General features: G+C 41.3%; 1 protein-coding gene across 1 annotated transcript; it reads right to left on the reverse strand.

Moving 5' to 3' along the window:
• Positions 1-704: 704 nt before the first annotated feature.
• On the reverse strand, positions 705-12,342 carry BANF2 (BANF family member 2). Its single transcript, XM_028525075.2, has 2 exons — positions 12,217-12,342; positions 705-963 (listed from the first exon to the last, which is right to left on the reverse strand). Exons 1-2 carry the CDS (start codon positions 12,340-12,342, stop codon positions 817-819), a joined length of 273 nt encoding a protein of 90 aa, XP_028380876.2. The 3' UTR covers positions 705-816.
• Between the last annotated feature and the right edge of the window lie 3,336 nt (positions 12,343-15,678).

The raw sequence follows: 15,678 nt of genomic DNA on the forward strand, positions 1-15,678 counted from the left end.
TTTTCTTTGGTCACTTTTTGGGGAGAACTAAAGAAGCAAAGCTAGAAAGAGTTAAGCAGACTCCAACAGAGATATCTCAGTGATATTATAAACTTAGGAAATATAACAACTGTGAGACATTCAGGGAAAAAATAACTAACTTAATTGAGTGTTGCTGTCACTATATACTTCCATTTTTTTTCTGAGTTCAGAAGAATCCTTGATCCTTTGAAGCTAGGTATGACCATATGATTTTCTCATGGTCAACGAAATGAGAATATAAGTTGAGGGAATCACTGTGGGCAGAGGCTTTGAGAGACACTGTGTAATTCACCACTGTGTTGTACTCATGCAGGTGTATGTTGAGAGGGAATCTCCATGAGCTTAAGTCTCAAAGTGAATACAACAGATGATGGTCACCTGATGACATGTATTGAACATGTAGCATAAGAAAGAGGTCAACCTGTCAGCTAATTCCTGACCTTCAGAAACTAAGTGAGATATACTTGTTTAAGCTGCTACATTTAGGGTATATTTGTTATGCAGCAAAAGATAACTAATACACTGGCAAAATTTAATTCCCATTTTAAGTAAACTTGTCCATTCTTGTATATAAATATGTACTAGGATATTTGGCATGATTTTCATATAAAGGGAATGATAGTCACTTCTGGGTGGTGAACTTTGGGTCATTCTTTCTTGTGTTCTTTTTATATTCTTGGATTACTTTTAATAACAAGCATGTATCATTTAAGTTAAAAACAAAAATAATGACTCTGAGCCTGGGTCTAGGTACAGAACACATCATTTCCCAGGTGGCAGAGCAAGGAGGTGTGCTTACAGGAAGCAGGAGCACCACTCCTTCAGGCAGTTAGAACTCTCCTGGGCTTCACACTCTGTGGCACCACAACAACAAATGAGCCACCTCTGGAACTCAGCTTCATTCTTGTGCATCAGAAGGAACTGTCCCAGCAGGGTGTAGGCCTGTGGGGAGGGGATGAAGCAGGGAGGAAAATGGGAAAGGTTATAATAAACTTGCTCAGATATGCCATTCCTTCCCCAACATGAAGACCCATGTGAAAATTACAGAAAGGGCAGGTAAGATTTGAGGGAGACTGGCAGTCCTGAAAATCCTGAGTGGGAGATGGGGATTTGGGGACAGACCTTTGGTGACATGTTAAATGCCCATCGCTTGAGGCAGGTTTAGAGGCTGTCCAGTCTGGGATGAACCAGAGCCTGGCCTTCTCCACATTAATGAGCAGTACATGAATCACCTGGAATCTTGTTAAAAGGCAGGCTTTGATTCAGTAAGTCTGAAAGTGACCAACACCCTGCATTTCTAACACACTCCTGGATGAAGGTTGTCCAAGGAACACATTTTGAGTAGCAAGAGCCAAGCATACCTCTGATGCTACCTTAGAGCCTCTGATTTTGTATTTCTCTCTTACACACACACACACACACACACACACACACGTGGAGTTAGACATCTCCACTCTACTACTTTCTCAATTATTCTAGCAAAGAGTTTCTAGCCCTTGGCACTGTTGACATTTTGAATAATTGTGTGTTGGGGTAAGGGGTGGTCATCCTGTGCATTATAGGAAGTTTATCAGCATCCCTGGGCTCTACTCACTAGATGTCAGTAGCACACCCCCACTCCCCAAACTGTGACACTCATAACCATCTCCAGACATTGCCATGGGAGATGCTATAAAGGCCACCTTAGCACCAATTTGCTTCAGTGTGAGAACCCACAGAACCTTGGCCTCAGTTTCTGCATCTTTCGAAGGCTAAACACAGTATGCTTTGCCCCATTCCACAAATTGAATTGAGTTCAATGTGAGAGCATTAGAATAATGTAAATTCCTTTATCAACCTGAATACACAGGCCTGTGAGTGAAGCAGAAGGCATAAAACACATCCATCTTTCCCTTCTGAAGAGCCTCTGAGGATGAAAAACACATGTAAAATAAAGATTCCAGGGTTCCTAATCTATGGCATTCTTAGTTTCCTAACTACTTGCCCCACAACATTTCATTTCTTTTTTACAATTTAATCACATTCTAATGAGGAGCAAGGACCACATGGAGAGAGGGACATTTAAGATCATGTGGCTGCAGTTGGGTCCAGCCACCAAACAGTGAAGCCTGGATACTTGAGGTCCAGTTAAATGTCCAACTTGCAGAGTGGTTTGGGGGCACTCCAGCCTGGAGTGGATGAGAACCAGTGTCCATACAAGCTCTGTGCCATCTCTTGGAAAACCCACTGATGTCTGTTTATGTTCAGGTCTACAAAACAAAGCAAACGTCTTTTTGACCAAAAGGAAAATATTTTTTAAAAGATAAATTAAATAAAAGCTGAACCCCAGTCATAAAATATACCTGGGCATTGAAGTTTGGGGTTTCTTATTTTGAATCATTGTCCAGTTGGTAAAAAAAGAAAAAACCCAGGATTTCATGGACATTTAAAACTGCTATTTTAATTATCCTAAAAAGCAGTATAGTTGCTTAGAATGATTTTCTTTTTTTTTTTAAGATTTTATTTATTTATTTTTAGAGAGGGAAGGGAGGGAGAGAGAGAGAGAGAGAGAGAGAGACATCAATGTGCGGTTGCTGGGGGTTATGGCCTGCAACCCAGGAATGTACCCTGGCTGGGAATCGAACCTAGGACACTTTGGTTCCCAGCCCGCGCTCAATCCACTGAGCTATGCCAGCCAGGGTGATTTTCTTTTTCTTTATAAGTATAGTTGAATTTTCAGTGATGGATTTTATTTACTGAGATGTTTTTAATCAGACATTTAAAAATTAAAATTTATTGAATGTTAATTGAATTAATTGCTACAGTAGGTGTGGGAAGTACTGATGTGAATATAAAAGTATCAAGAGACACAGAGCTGTTCAGCCAAGATGGAGTTGTAAGTAGACACACTGTGCCTCCTCACACAACCAAAAGAAGGACAACAACAAATTTAAAAATAAAAAACAACCAGAACTGCCAGAACACTGAACTGTATGGAAGTCTGACAACCAAGGAGTTAAAGAAGAAATATTCATCCAGACCAGGAAGAGGGGTTGAGATGGGCACCTGGGTGGAGAGGACTTGTGGCAAGGCAGCTGCTGGAGGACTTGGGGAGGCAAGGCAGTGGCAGGCGGACCCAGTGAGGCCGTGGCTTGCAGACTGGGTGGTCCCATATTCACATAGTTAAACCAGGAGGAACAACAGTGGATCGAGATAGACTGTGCAACCCAGGGCTCCAGTGTGGGGAAATAAAGCCTCAAAATCTCTGACTGAAAAGACCTGTGGGGGGGGTGAGGTGGCAGGAGAAACTCCCAGCTTCACAGGAGAGTTTGTTGGAGAGATCCACAGGGTCCTAGAACATACACAAACCCACCCACCTTGAAATCAGCACCAGAAGGGCCTAATTTGCTTGTGGGAAGCAGTGAAAGTGACTGAAAGCCAGCAGAGAGCAGAGCAAGTGCCATTGTTCCCTCCCGGACACCTCCCCTACATACAGTCTCACAATGCAGCAATGTGGGTTGCCCTGCCCTGGTGAACACCAAAGGCTCTGCCCCTTACTATGTAACAGGCATGCTGAGACAAAAAAATCACAAATGGCCCAAGTAAAAGAACAGATCAAAGCTCCAGGAAAAATACAAATAAGCGATGAGGAGATAGTCAAACTATCAGATGGACAGTTCAAAACACTGGTTATCAGGATTCTCCAGCAACTCACTGGGTACTTTACCAGTATAAAAGAGACCCAGGCAGCAATGAAGGTTGCATTATGTGAAATAAAGAAAAATCTACAGGGAACCAACAGTGACAAGAAGGAAACCAGGACTCAAATTGACAGGTTGGAGCAGAAGGAAGAAAAAAACATTCAACTGGAACAGAATCAAAAAACAAGAATTCAAAAAAATGAGGAGAGGCTTAGGAACCTCCAGGACATCTTTAAATATTCCAACATCCAAATTATAGGGGTGCCAGAAAAAGAAGAACAACAGCAAGAAATTGAAAATTTATTTGAAAAAATAATGAAGAAGAGCTTCCCCAGTCTAGCAAAGGAAATAGACTTCCAGGAAGTCCAGGAAGCTCAGAAAGTCCCAAAGAAGTTGGACCTAAGCAGGAACACACCAAGGCACATCATAATTATATTGCCCAAAATTAAAGATAAGGAGAGAATCTTAAAAGGAGCAAGAGAAAAGGAGACAGTTACCTACAAAGGAGTGCCCATAAGACTGTCAGCTGATTTCTCAAAAGAAGACTTACTGGCCAGAAGGGGCTAGAAAGAAGTACTGAAGTTATGAAAGGCAAGGACCTACATCCAAGATTACTCTATCTAGCAAATCTATCATTTAGAATGGAAGGGCAGATAAAGTGCTTCTCAGATAAGGTCAAATTAAAGGGGTTCATCATCACCAAGCCCTTATTATATGAAATGTTAAAGGGACTTATCTAAGAAAAAGAAGATCAAAACTATGAACAGTAAAATGACAACAAACTCACAGCTATTAACAACTGAACCTAAAAGCAAAAACAAAAAGAAACTAAGCAAACAACTAGAATAGGAACAGAATCACAGAAATGCAGATCACATGGAGGGTTATCAGTGGAGGAGTGGGTGGGGGATTTGGGGGTAGAAAGGGGGAAAAGGTACAGAGAATAAATAGCATAAATGGTAGGTAGAAAATAGGGGGAGGTTAAGAATAGTACAGGAAATGTAGAAGTCAAAGAACTTATATGTACAACCCATGAACATGAACTAAAGGGGGGAATGTGGGTGGGTGGGGGTGTCCACAATGGAGGGGAATAAAAGGAGGAAAATGGGACAACTGTAATAGCATAATCAAGAAAATTTATTTTTAAAAAAGGGTATTATGGGTAAACTGAGGAATTATGAATAAATCATGGACTTTGGTTCATGAAACTGTAACAATATTAGTTCATTAATTGCAACAAATGTACTAATGTAAGGTGCTAGATAGGGAAAACCGGTATGGAAAAAAATAGAGTAGAAGAGATTGTCCGATAATTTAGTAACAATCCCAAATTTTATAGGAGAATGCCTTTTGTTTTGTTCCGTCTTTAAAAAAAAAGAAAAGAAACACAGAGCTTTGTCTAAGTAGAGAGAACACTGCTGGTTTTGGTAATAGTTAAGTGGCAGTTCGGAACACCTTTGGTGGGCTCCAGGCCCCTGGAACATTTTAATCCTTCTGATCCTCATGTGCGCCTGTCCTATTAGGTTAAGATTTCTGTTTTCCTCAGCCCCATGTTTTGCACATTTCAACTATCCACAGTCTGCCCAGGCATCTATGGAGCCCTCTGCCATTTTTGAGGCCTTGCTGCTGGTATCTGCTGGTCTGGTGTTGGAGACTCCATGTCTCCACTGGGATCAGCAGACAGGAAGCCAGGGAATGCATGGTACATAGGGCCAGAGGCAAACTTTCCAGGAATGCTGCAGGAAGAAGGTCCTCATCTTGCAGCCTCTAGAGCCAAATTGTAACCTGATGCCCTCTTCTTCATTTTCTCTCTAGTCTCACACTGCTCCCTGCCATCCATGGGGAGGGCAAGTTAGATTGTTTCACTCTGCTCACAAAGGAAGGAGGCACTGCCAGAAGCCCACCTGGTTTCTCTTCTGGCTTCAGAAAGCCAGCCCCTAACCCTGGAGAAGAGTAACTTCCCCTCTCTGTCCTTGGGCCAAAGCTCAGAAAAATCTGGCTGTGGGGATGGTGACTTAGAGAAACAGAAACCCTGAGCAGACATTCCCACTCTCCCACCACCCTGGACAAGTAGCAACCTTGAAGCCAGGGATGTTCATTCTTTCCCATGGCAGCCATGCCCACATGGGTCAACTGTGGCACACTTCCCCTCAAGTCCAAGTCCAATGAGCAGGTCTGAACAACTCTCAAGTTTGCTGTGCCAATTTCTTGCTAAACAGTAGCAATATTTGTGTCTGCACCAGAGTTGGGTTCCCTTGTCTGTGACCCACACAGTCATACTGGGCCCGGCACTCAGAAGGCCCAATTTAGTTTAATGCTCTGCTGCTGCCATCTTGAAATTCTCAATACATTTAAACAAGGGGCCTCATATCTTCATTTTGCGCTGGGCCCCACAAATTAGATAGCTGGTCCTCATCCACACTAGTTAAAATGTGCATTCTTCACTACGATATCTGCCTTTTCAAATAGCGATATGGAGGCTCAGCCCTCTTGTTCTCAAGCTTTTGTATTCCCTCTACCAAAGCCCACAGCTCCTCTGCACCTATGGTGAGTGCACTTTACTTTGTCACAAGACTTGACTGTATCATTAACAACCTTTACTCTAACTCAGCGATTTTCAACCTTTTTCATCTCATGGCTAATCACTAAAATTCTGCAGCACACCAAAAATATATATTTTTTGACAATCTGACAAAATAGGTATAATTTTGATTCATTCACACCACTATTGTATTGACTGTTATCATTTCTTTACTTGATAATCTAAGGGAAAACAGGTCAGTGTCCCAGACCAAATAGTCAGGTATTGCATGCTTTAAAAATTCTTGCAACACATTGGTTGAAAATCGTTGCTCTATGTTGGCTCTTAAGCCTTCATGGCCACTGATAGCCAATGACAACCTGGTGAATAGGGTTTAGAACTCCTTGTTTTTAGTGTGAATGCTCAATCCAGTGGACGACTTGCCCCTTCTTTTTTCTCTTCCATGTCTCCCTGGGGCAAATTTATACTAAAAAATTATTTATCTGACATTTAACTGGGCATCCTTATTTTATCTGGCAATCCTATGCAGGGTAACCCCAAACTTAGGTGATTGCCTGTCCCAGAGCCTGTCTGCCCAGATTCAAACTCTGTCCCTCTTACTTTGAGTGACCTTGAGTGAATCATGTGGCTACTCTGTGCCTGTTTTCCCATCTGTAAAGTGGAAATGACTATGACTTATAGGATTTTTTTTTAATACTACTATTGTTCAAGTACAGTTGTCTTCATTTTCCCCCCACCACAGCCATCCCCATCTCCCTCCCCTGATCCCACCCCATCTTGGCTTTCTCCATGTGTCCTTTATACATGTTCCTAAAAACTCTTCCCCCTTTCCCCCTCATTATCCCAGTAGTTTTTTGGTGAAGTCTATAGGATTTTCTATGTATGCTATCATGTCATCTGCAAACAAAGACAATTTTGCTTCCTACTTTCCAGTTTGGATGCCTTTTATTTCTTTTTCTTGTCTGATTTCTGTGACTAGGACTTCTAATACTATGTTGAATGAAAGTGGTGAAAGCAGACATCCTTGTCATGTTCCTGATATTATTGGGGAAGCTTTTAGTTTTTGTCCATTGAGTATGATGTTGGCTGTAGGTCTCTAGTATATGGCCTTTATTAGGTTGAGGAATGCTCCCTCTATTCCCACTTTGCTGAATGTTTTTATCATAAATGGGTGCTGTACCTTATCAAATGCTTTTTCTGCATCTATTGATATGATCATGTGATTTTTGTCTTCCCTTTTGTTTATGTGATGTATTACATTTATAGATTTACAAATATTGTACCATCCTTGCATCCCTGGAATGAATCCCACTTGATTAATGGTGTATGATCTTTTTAATGCATTGCTGGATGCAGTTTGCCAATATTTTATTGTAGATTTTTGTGTCTATGTTCATCAGTGATATTGACCTGAAGTTTTCATCCTTTCTTGTGTCTTTGCCTAGTTTTGGGATTAGGATGATATTGGCTTCATAAATAGAGTTTGGGTGTCTTCTGTCTTCTTGGGTATTTTGGAATAGTCTGTGAATGATAGGGGTTAGCTCATCCTTAAATGGTTTGTAAAATTCTCCTGTGAAACTGTCTGGTCCAGGGCTTTTTTGTGCTGGGAGTTTTTTGACTCCTGCTTCAATTTTATCTGCTGTTATTGGTCTGTTCAGGCTTTCTGCTTCTTCTTCATTCAGTTTGGGAAGATTATATTTTTCTAAAAATTTGTCCATTTCACCTAGGTTTTCAAATTTCTTGGCATATACTTGTTTGTTGTACTTTCTTACAATCCTTCATATTCTGTGGTATCAGTGGTAATCTCTCCTCTTTCATTTCTGATTGTGTTTATTTGGGTCCTCTCTCTCTTTTTCTTGATGAGTCTGCTCAAAGGCTTGTTGATTTTGTTTATCTTTTCAAGAACAAACAATTGATCTTGAAAAGATCCTTTGTTTCCTAAGGATCCTATTGATCCTTAGGATTGTGCTTTTAGCCTCTATGCCATTTAATTCTGCCCTGATAAAAAATATAGCTAAAGAAACTGAAATTGAGAACAGGCTGACAGTGACCAGAGGGGAGAGGGGAGGGAATTTCAGGGGAAAGGGGGAAGAGTTTGCAGGAACAAATATAAAGGACACATGGATAATAACAAGGAGGGTGGAAATGGGAGGGAGGTGGGGAGGGCTGGGGGGGGCTGGGATGGGGCAAAAGGCAGAGAACTGTACTTGAACAACAATTAAAATAAAAAAAAATAAATTAAAAAAGAAAATGTTCCATGTATATTTGAAAAGAATGTGTGTTTTGCTTCTTTGGGATGAAAAGTTCTATATACATCAGTTAAGTCTATTTGATCTAGGACATTGTTCACTGCTGCAATATCTTTGTTGATATTTTGTTTGGAAGATCTATCTATTTTTGACAGTGGGGTGTTAAAATCCCCTACAATAATTGTGTTGCTATCAATATCTTTCTTGAAGTCTTCCAAGATTTTCCTTTTGTATTTGGGTGCTCCTATATTGGGTGCATATATATTTACAATGTTTATGTCTCCTTGATGGATTCTTCCCTTGAGTATTATGAAGTGAACTTCTTCTCTTTATGGGCCCTTTTTAGGGTCTCTTTTTATGGCCCTTGTTTTGAAGTCTATTTTGTCTAATATGAGTATTGTTACTCTGACTTTTTTTTCCTGTCCATTTACTTGGAATATTTTTTTTCAACACTTCACTTTTGGTCTGTGTGGGTCTTTTGTTCTGAGGTTGGTCTCTTGTAGGCAGCATATGTGTGGGTCATGATTTCTTATCCATTCAGCTATTCTATGTCTTTTTATTGGAACATTTAATTATAGAATTTTTTTGATGGTTAAATGAAGTAAATATATGTGATGCACTTAGAACAGTGCCTGACATGTAGCAAACTTCCTGTTCTAGTTTTGTTATTAGAAGAGATTTGGGGAGCAGGTGGAACCCAGAACATTTATTCTACTCTGACCTTCCAAGCATATTTCAGGAAGAAAATTTAGGCTCAAGAATATGACTTTATAGTGTCTTCAAAGAGCCAAACCAGTGTCTCTAGGATGTTGGAATAACTCCAGATTATCCCCAAAGTAATGAATTTTCCCTCATGGGGCACTGCCCACTAACTATGAATTTAGCAAGTGCCTAGAAAGTCACTCACTCCTGGGAGAGATTTGGATAGGGAGTGGGAGGGGACAAAGAACATAGAACCATACTCAACCTCAGAGGGGGTATGAAAGTACACCAAAGGCAAGCTGTGCTTCTAACTTATTGAGTATGTTCCTCAGTCCACACATGGGAAAAATAGTCAATGGTATAGATAACACAGCAAGGGGTCCCACTGAATACTCAAAGTCTTCCTAAACATATGCCTGTTAGGCTGGGATAGGTGAGCAGAAGGAAGACTTACTTCCCAGAGGAGGTGGGCTGTGAGGGGGGCCTTGAAGTAGTTGGGAATCCATTTTGAAAAGGGCCTCCAATCTGCAGGAGGGAGGTCACATATATGTTTGTGCATCATGGACAGTCTGGCTGGAGTATGGGGATGAGTGCATGGAGGGATAGAAGAATATGAGATAGAGCTAGAGATAGGCTGTGGAAAGCCTTAAGCATTTTGTGCATAATGTATTTTCCTTTCTCAGTAATTCCTTTCTCCCTTGCAGCTCTTCTTCCATTAAATCTAAACCAATGCTGTCCAGGAGAACCCTAATGTGAGCTAGCCACATATATAATTTTTGATTTTTGTAGTAGCCACATAAAAAGGGGAACAGGTGACATTAGTTCTAATAATGTCTTGTTTTCTCTCGTATTTCTAAAATATTATCATTTCCACATGTAATCAATAGTATTATAATGAGAAATAATGATGAGATAGTTTGAATTTTTTGTTTTAAGTTTTTAAAATTGCTGTGTGAATTTTACATTTTGAGCACATCTCAATTCAGATAGATGCTCACTAGTACAAGTGTCCAATGGCCACAGTGTAGGTCCTCAGGCAAAAACTGACTGCCCTAGGGAAGGGCAGGTATGACATCACCCAGAGAGAATGCAGCCAAATGTTTGACTCTTGGGCTTCTCAGGAGACTGGGGTGAATCCACAGCAGGAGGTCTGGGCTCCAGTGTCCTGGTGTCTTGGGAGAGTGCTGATGGCCAGACAAGCAGTGCTGAGGGTTGCTTCTTGTTCTGCATTTCAGTAGGTCCTCAGGGTGCAGAAAGAGCCAGTACCCATGAGACAAGGCCAAGAAAGCAGTTGTGACTACAGCCCTGACTCTGGTAACGGGTTTATGGATGTCTGAAACTTTCTCAGTCATGTATTCTTTTGTCTTAAATATGCTTATTGCCCTACCTACAATCCTCATGAAAAACACTGTTAAGCTGGAAAAGGCAAAACTACCAGGACAGAAAACAAATCAGAGGTGACGGGACTAAGGGAGGGAAATATGAAGATCATGGGGGGCATTTTGGAGTGATGGAATTGTTTTATGTCTTGATTGTAGTAGTGGCTACATGAGTACATGTACCTGTTGAAACTTGAAAGATGTGTGTACTAAAAAGTTGAAATTTACTGTATGTAAATAAAATTGTTTTTAAAATGATGAATATAGCTGACCAATAACAAAATCTCACAATTATGGAAACACTAAATCGATGCCAGTAGAAACCAGAATACTGGTTACTTCTGGGAGTGGGGGATGGCATTGATCTGGAAGAGGCACAAGAGAACCATCTGGAATTCTGGAGGTATCTGACCATTGGATCCAGGTAATGGGTCCATGAATATATAAATATCTGTCAAAATTCATTGAGCCAAACCCTTCATTACACCACAATGAAAAGTAAAACAGACAATCATTTTTTTAAAGAATTTTTAATTTAACATATTTCCCTTGGCCAGACTTGCCTACTTTATTACATGCTTGGGAGTGGTCCTATCTCCTTTATCTGAGAGGAAAGAATCAAATATACCTCAATTGTACACCAACTTCCTAGCAATACCACCTATTGGATACTAAATTGGCTGCTAGATTGGGGTGATATTCAGAATATTTAACATTTGGTGCCAAGCAATGTGTCAATCAGAAAATCACAGACCCAGTAGTTCAGATGCCTCCTGAAAACAGCTGCACACTGTGCCAGTGCAGACCAAACTGATTATCAGCCATGCATGCAGCGATTTCCAGCCTTGTTGGATATTTCTGCACTATCTTCCTGCCTGGTAGTGTAGACTAATGTTGAAAACTGAAGGGGGTAAGCAACAATAGTTCTGTTATTGGTCCCTTCTTGATGAAGCATGCAAGACTGTATAAATTTCCATCCACCTCTGTATGTACTCACTTTCTTTGGGTGTTCATTGGGATCATCTCCCATTTAGGAGAGAATCTCCCATTTTCTCCTAAAGTTCTAAGCAGCCTTATAATAGTACCATAGAAAAAATTACATAGAAAAGAATGTTCAGATTCCACTAGATAACCTTGAGGCCATACTTGGGTTGTGGCCTCAAGGGCCATACTTGGGTTGTGACATCTTTGAACTCACATCCTGTTACTCTGGTGTAGAACCTAGGCTGCTATTGCACACCTGCCACCACCAGGTTGGTGTCCTGAAGAGCCAAGTGAGACTCCACAGGTCTTTTCATGGGGACGGGGAGTGCACCCAAATCATAGATCCTAACAGTTTAGCCCCAGACTCAGGTGCTGGCTCACCTCTGCTAACTCATGGATGTTTGAACACCAAGTAAATCATGCTTGACTCAGCTGTTCTGAAACAAAGAGATTCAATTTTCCCTTAACCCACTGGCTCTTGAGGCTGCCCAAGCATAGGGGGGTGGTCATGAGCACAGAAGCATGTGACACCCTGCCAGGTGACAGCTTTGCTCTCTCATAGGCATGTACAGGGACATGTGGCAGTGGCTGCCATCTCACAGGACTAGGGGAAGGAAGTTAGGAAAAAGAAGTTGGAGGAATAAGATAAATGAAATTACCTTGTTGAAACCTTTGGTGACCAAATTGATTGCAAGTTCATGGCTGATCCCATCTACCCAGACAACATCCTTTTCTCCAATGGGTTCAGAGAGGAAAGCTCTCAACCTGGGAGACATGTGATCCATTTTCTGCAATAGCAGTGGAGGAAAAGGGTTAAGAAGTATCTGGCTGCTTACAGTGTGAATGCACATTGGGGAACTCCCTCAGCCTACTGGGGGACTGGGTGGAACAAATGACAGGTTTCATTTCATCTTCCAAATTTATTGGAGACTTTCAGATGCCAGGTGCCATGCCCAGCCCTGAAGGTCTTTACACATCCATTTCCACATCCATTTCTTTGTCTGAATGGACTAAGAGATATCTAGTGATGGCTGCAAATGAGTCCAATAAAACCCCACAGAAAGGGTGTTTTAATACTAAGAACTGCAATAATCCTTTCAACTTCTTCCATCTTAAATGCTTAAAGAAATATCACTTCTCTTAGCTAATTACCCTACTTTCTCTATCACCCACACTCTATAATAGTTGTTTGATTACAAGTAACAGAAAACTCTTAAACTGGATCAAATGTTAAAGAAGACAATGTAACAAAAGCCCAAGGGTAAAGGTAGGTATGGTACAATCAGGTCACAGCTTCATTTCTCTGATTCTTTCAATTTTTCCTCCTTGTGTTTGCTTCAGTCTTGGTTATTTCCCCTCATGGTGGTGAAATGGCTACTCCAGCACTTATACTCCCCAGCACTGGCACCCCCCAAAAAGAAGAGAGAGAACATGTCTCTGAAGAGTCCCAAGCAGAGCCTTATTCAGTCTCAAAGGTCTTCATGGAGTCACCATGTAAGCTTAGCGTTAGCTGTGTGCTCCAGTCCTAGACATGGAACTGCAGTTGGCTTTCTCTAAGCCACATGTGAGCTGTGAGTTCAAGCATAGTTACTTAAACAAAATCAGGATTATTATTCAAAGTTGGGGAGATGTAACCATAACATCCCACTAAGATCTACCCTTTTGTTGAACCAATATTCATATACTCTCCTTAACTTGCATAGTCATCAGAAATACCCACACTTGGCTAAAAAGATTCATCCCCTTCCCCAAAGGGTGAAGTCCTATGATTCAGCCAGTTACTGGATTCAATTCAAGTTCATATTTTCTGAAAGATGCATCATACTTTCAATCATGTCTGAAAGTAGCTATTCATGGAATGGTAACCTATGAACTAAATTCTGAAGTTCATCACCATCAGCATAGTCAGCAATACCAAGAAAAACCTAAGAAACCTACAATAAGCATTTCCAGAATGGGAATTCTTCATCGGAGAAGAAAAGAATGGGAAACACATTCAGCTTTTGATGGTTGATAGTACATGCAATATTGAGGAAATAATGAGGATTCCTTGTCCTGGTGGTAAAGCAAGTTCCTCAGTCAAACAAGACAGCAGTCTCCAGTTCTAGGTTTCAGTGCCTATCCTCTGTCTATGGCCTTGTTAAAATCTGAGTGGGCATGGGCTTGATGCTTTCCAAGGAGAGTCACTGTTTTAACATCTCACTTCTTTCAGGTACAAGATTAGAGATTGTCCTGAGCCATGGGCAATCTCAGACCATATTTGGCCACTTTCTTTGACAATTCAGCTCCCTTAAGAATTGAATGGGTTTCTTCTATTCAAGTACATGGGCTCATAGTTCGAGCTGAGAGACTGACCTCGGTATCTTTGATCTAGCAACTGGCCTCTGTGCCTTGCCCACTGCCCTGGTCCTCAGATTAGTGGCATCTCCTTTCATCTCTGAAATGGGAAGTACCCCAAATGTGTTCCTTGTCCCCCAGCTGTATCCCAGCTGCATCTTCACAATAGGTCAATTATCCCCTTTATCAAGTTTGACATCTTTAAGACAAGATACTCGGAAGAGATGTGGGAGGGAACTGGGACATGTTTTTCTGGGGCTCCAGTTATTTTCTTTTGCTAGGTCACCCAACTTGTTTCCTATTTTCTAAGTTTAGCTAGAAAAATCAGCTTTCCAACCCAGCAGGACTTGCTCATCAATGTCCAGTCACTTTAGATTACAGGCCACAGGCAGAAAGGCCCTCTCTTAGCAAAGCTGTATTTTCATCCCTGTCCACTCTCAGATGGACCACCTTCCCCCTAAATGTGAGTCTTCTAGATTCTAGAACCTTGATGAAGACTACCAGAAGTAATCAACATCCTGAATATTTCCCATCAGCTCTCCAAATGTTATGTCTCCATTTCAGAAGGTCTGTATCCCAGAATACATCAGTTTCACCATACCAGCCATTTTGCTAAACCAGGATCTCTGTCTTCCTAGTTTGAGTACTCTGCGTGAACATCTTTTCTCAGCTAACCCACATTTAAGGTTTACTCATTGTCACATCCTCTAAGTTTATGATACAAGAAACTAAAAATCTAGTTCAAACTAGCTTACACAGTAGGAGGCTTTAATAGTATAAGCTTCTCGAAAGTCCAGGGTTGAATCACATGAGGTTTCATCAAGACTTGATTTCCCTGCAACACTGTTGACTCAGCCTTTCTTTACATATTGGCTCAATCCTCAGCTTGACTCTTCATGGAAATAACAGTACTGCAGCAGGGCCTGTCACAGTTTTTGCAAGCTACAACACCCCTAAAGAAAAACACTTTTTTTTTCCTAGAAACTGCCAACAAATGCCTTCTTCAGTCCAAATCACCATATGCCAGGCTCTAAAATGTTATCTATGGCCTAATATGAGTGTTCTACCTCTGGTTCAGAAAGTGAGCATGTCACTTGCAAAGCACATAAGCTGTGGGGTGGGAATGGAGCACAAAACCAGAGTAGTTGCTGTGTTACTGGGAGTACTTACCCTACACCACAATATAGGACAGAGTTAGGAGAGCAACCCAGTGCCCACCACATAATCCCCAGTAGATCATGAGGCCCCAAGGGCCACAGCTGCTTCTAATGGCCTTTGGTCCCCACCAGAGCCCCTGCCCCAGTGCCTGGTACTGAGCCTCACACATGGTAAGCACTCAGTGACATAAATGACCTATGCATCCATGCTTTCATATGTGTCCATTTTATAGCACTAGTCCCCTTGCCTGTCTCCACACTTCCAATTCTCCAGATCTTTCTGTAAAGTACAGCTCCCTCTATAAGCCTTCCTGCCTCCAGATGTTTTGAGACACTTCAGATGAAACTAAACTGTCAAGAAGTACTGGATCTGAAGGCACTGATTTTAGGAGCCAGGGGCACCTAAGGAAAGTGGTCTCAATGTGTTGGTTGATTCTGGGAAAGAAAACATAAGGCAGGAGAAGTTGTCCAGAGTCCCCTCTGTGTGTCTCAAATACACAAATGTGTGAACTGCAAATACATTATTATACAGAGGGCACTCACCCCTCTCTCTAGCAGCTAAATGTACAGATTCCTCTTAATCTGTGAAAATATCTTAACAGGTAAACTCTGCAGCACCCATCACCA

This window comes from Phyllostomus discolor, chromosome 9, assembly GCF_004126475.2.
Source record: "Phyllostomus discolor isolate MPI-MPIP mPhyDis1 chromosome 9, mPhyDis1.pri.v3, whole genome shotgun sequence".
Taxonomy (NCBI): domain Eukaryota; kingdom Metazoa; phylum Chordata; class Mammalia; order Chiroptera; family Phyllostomidae; genus Phyllostomus; species Phyllostomus discolor.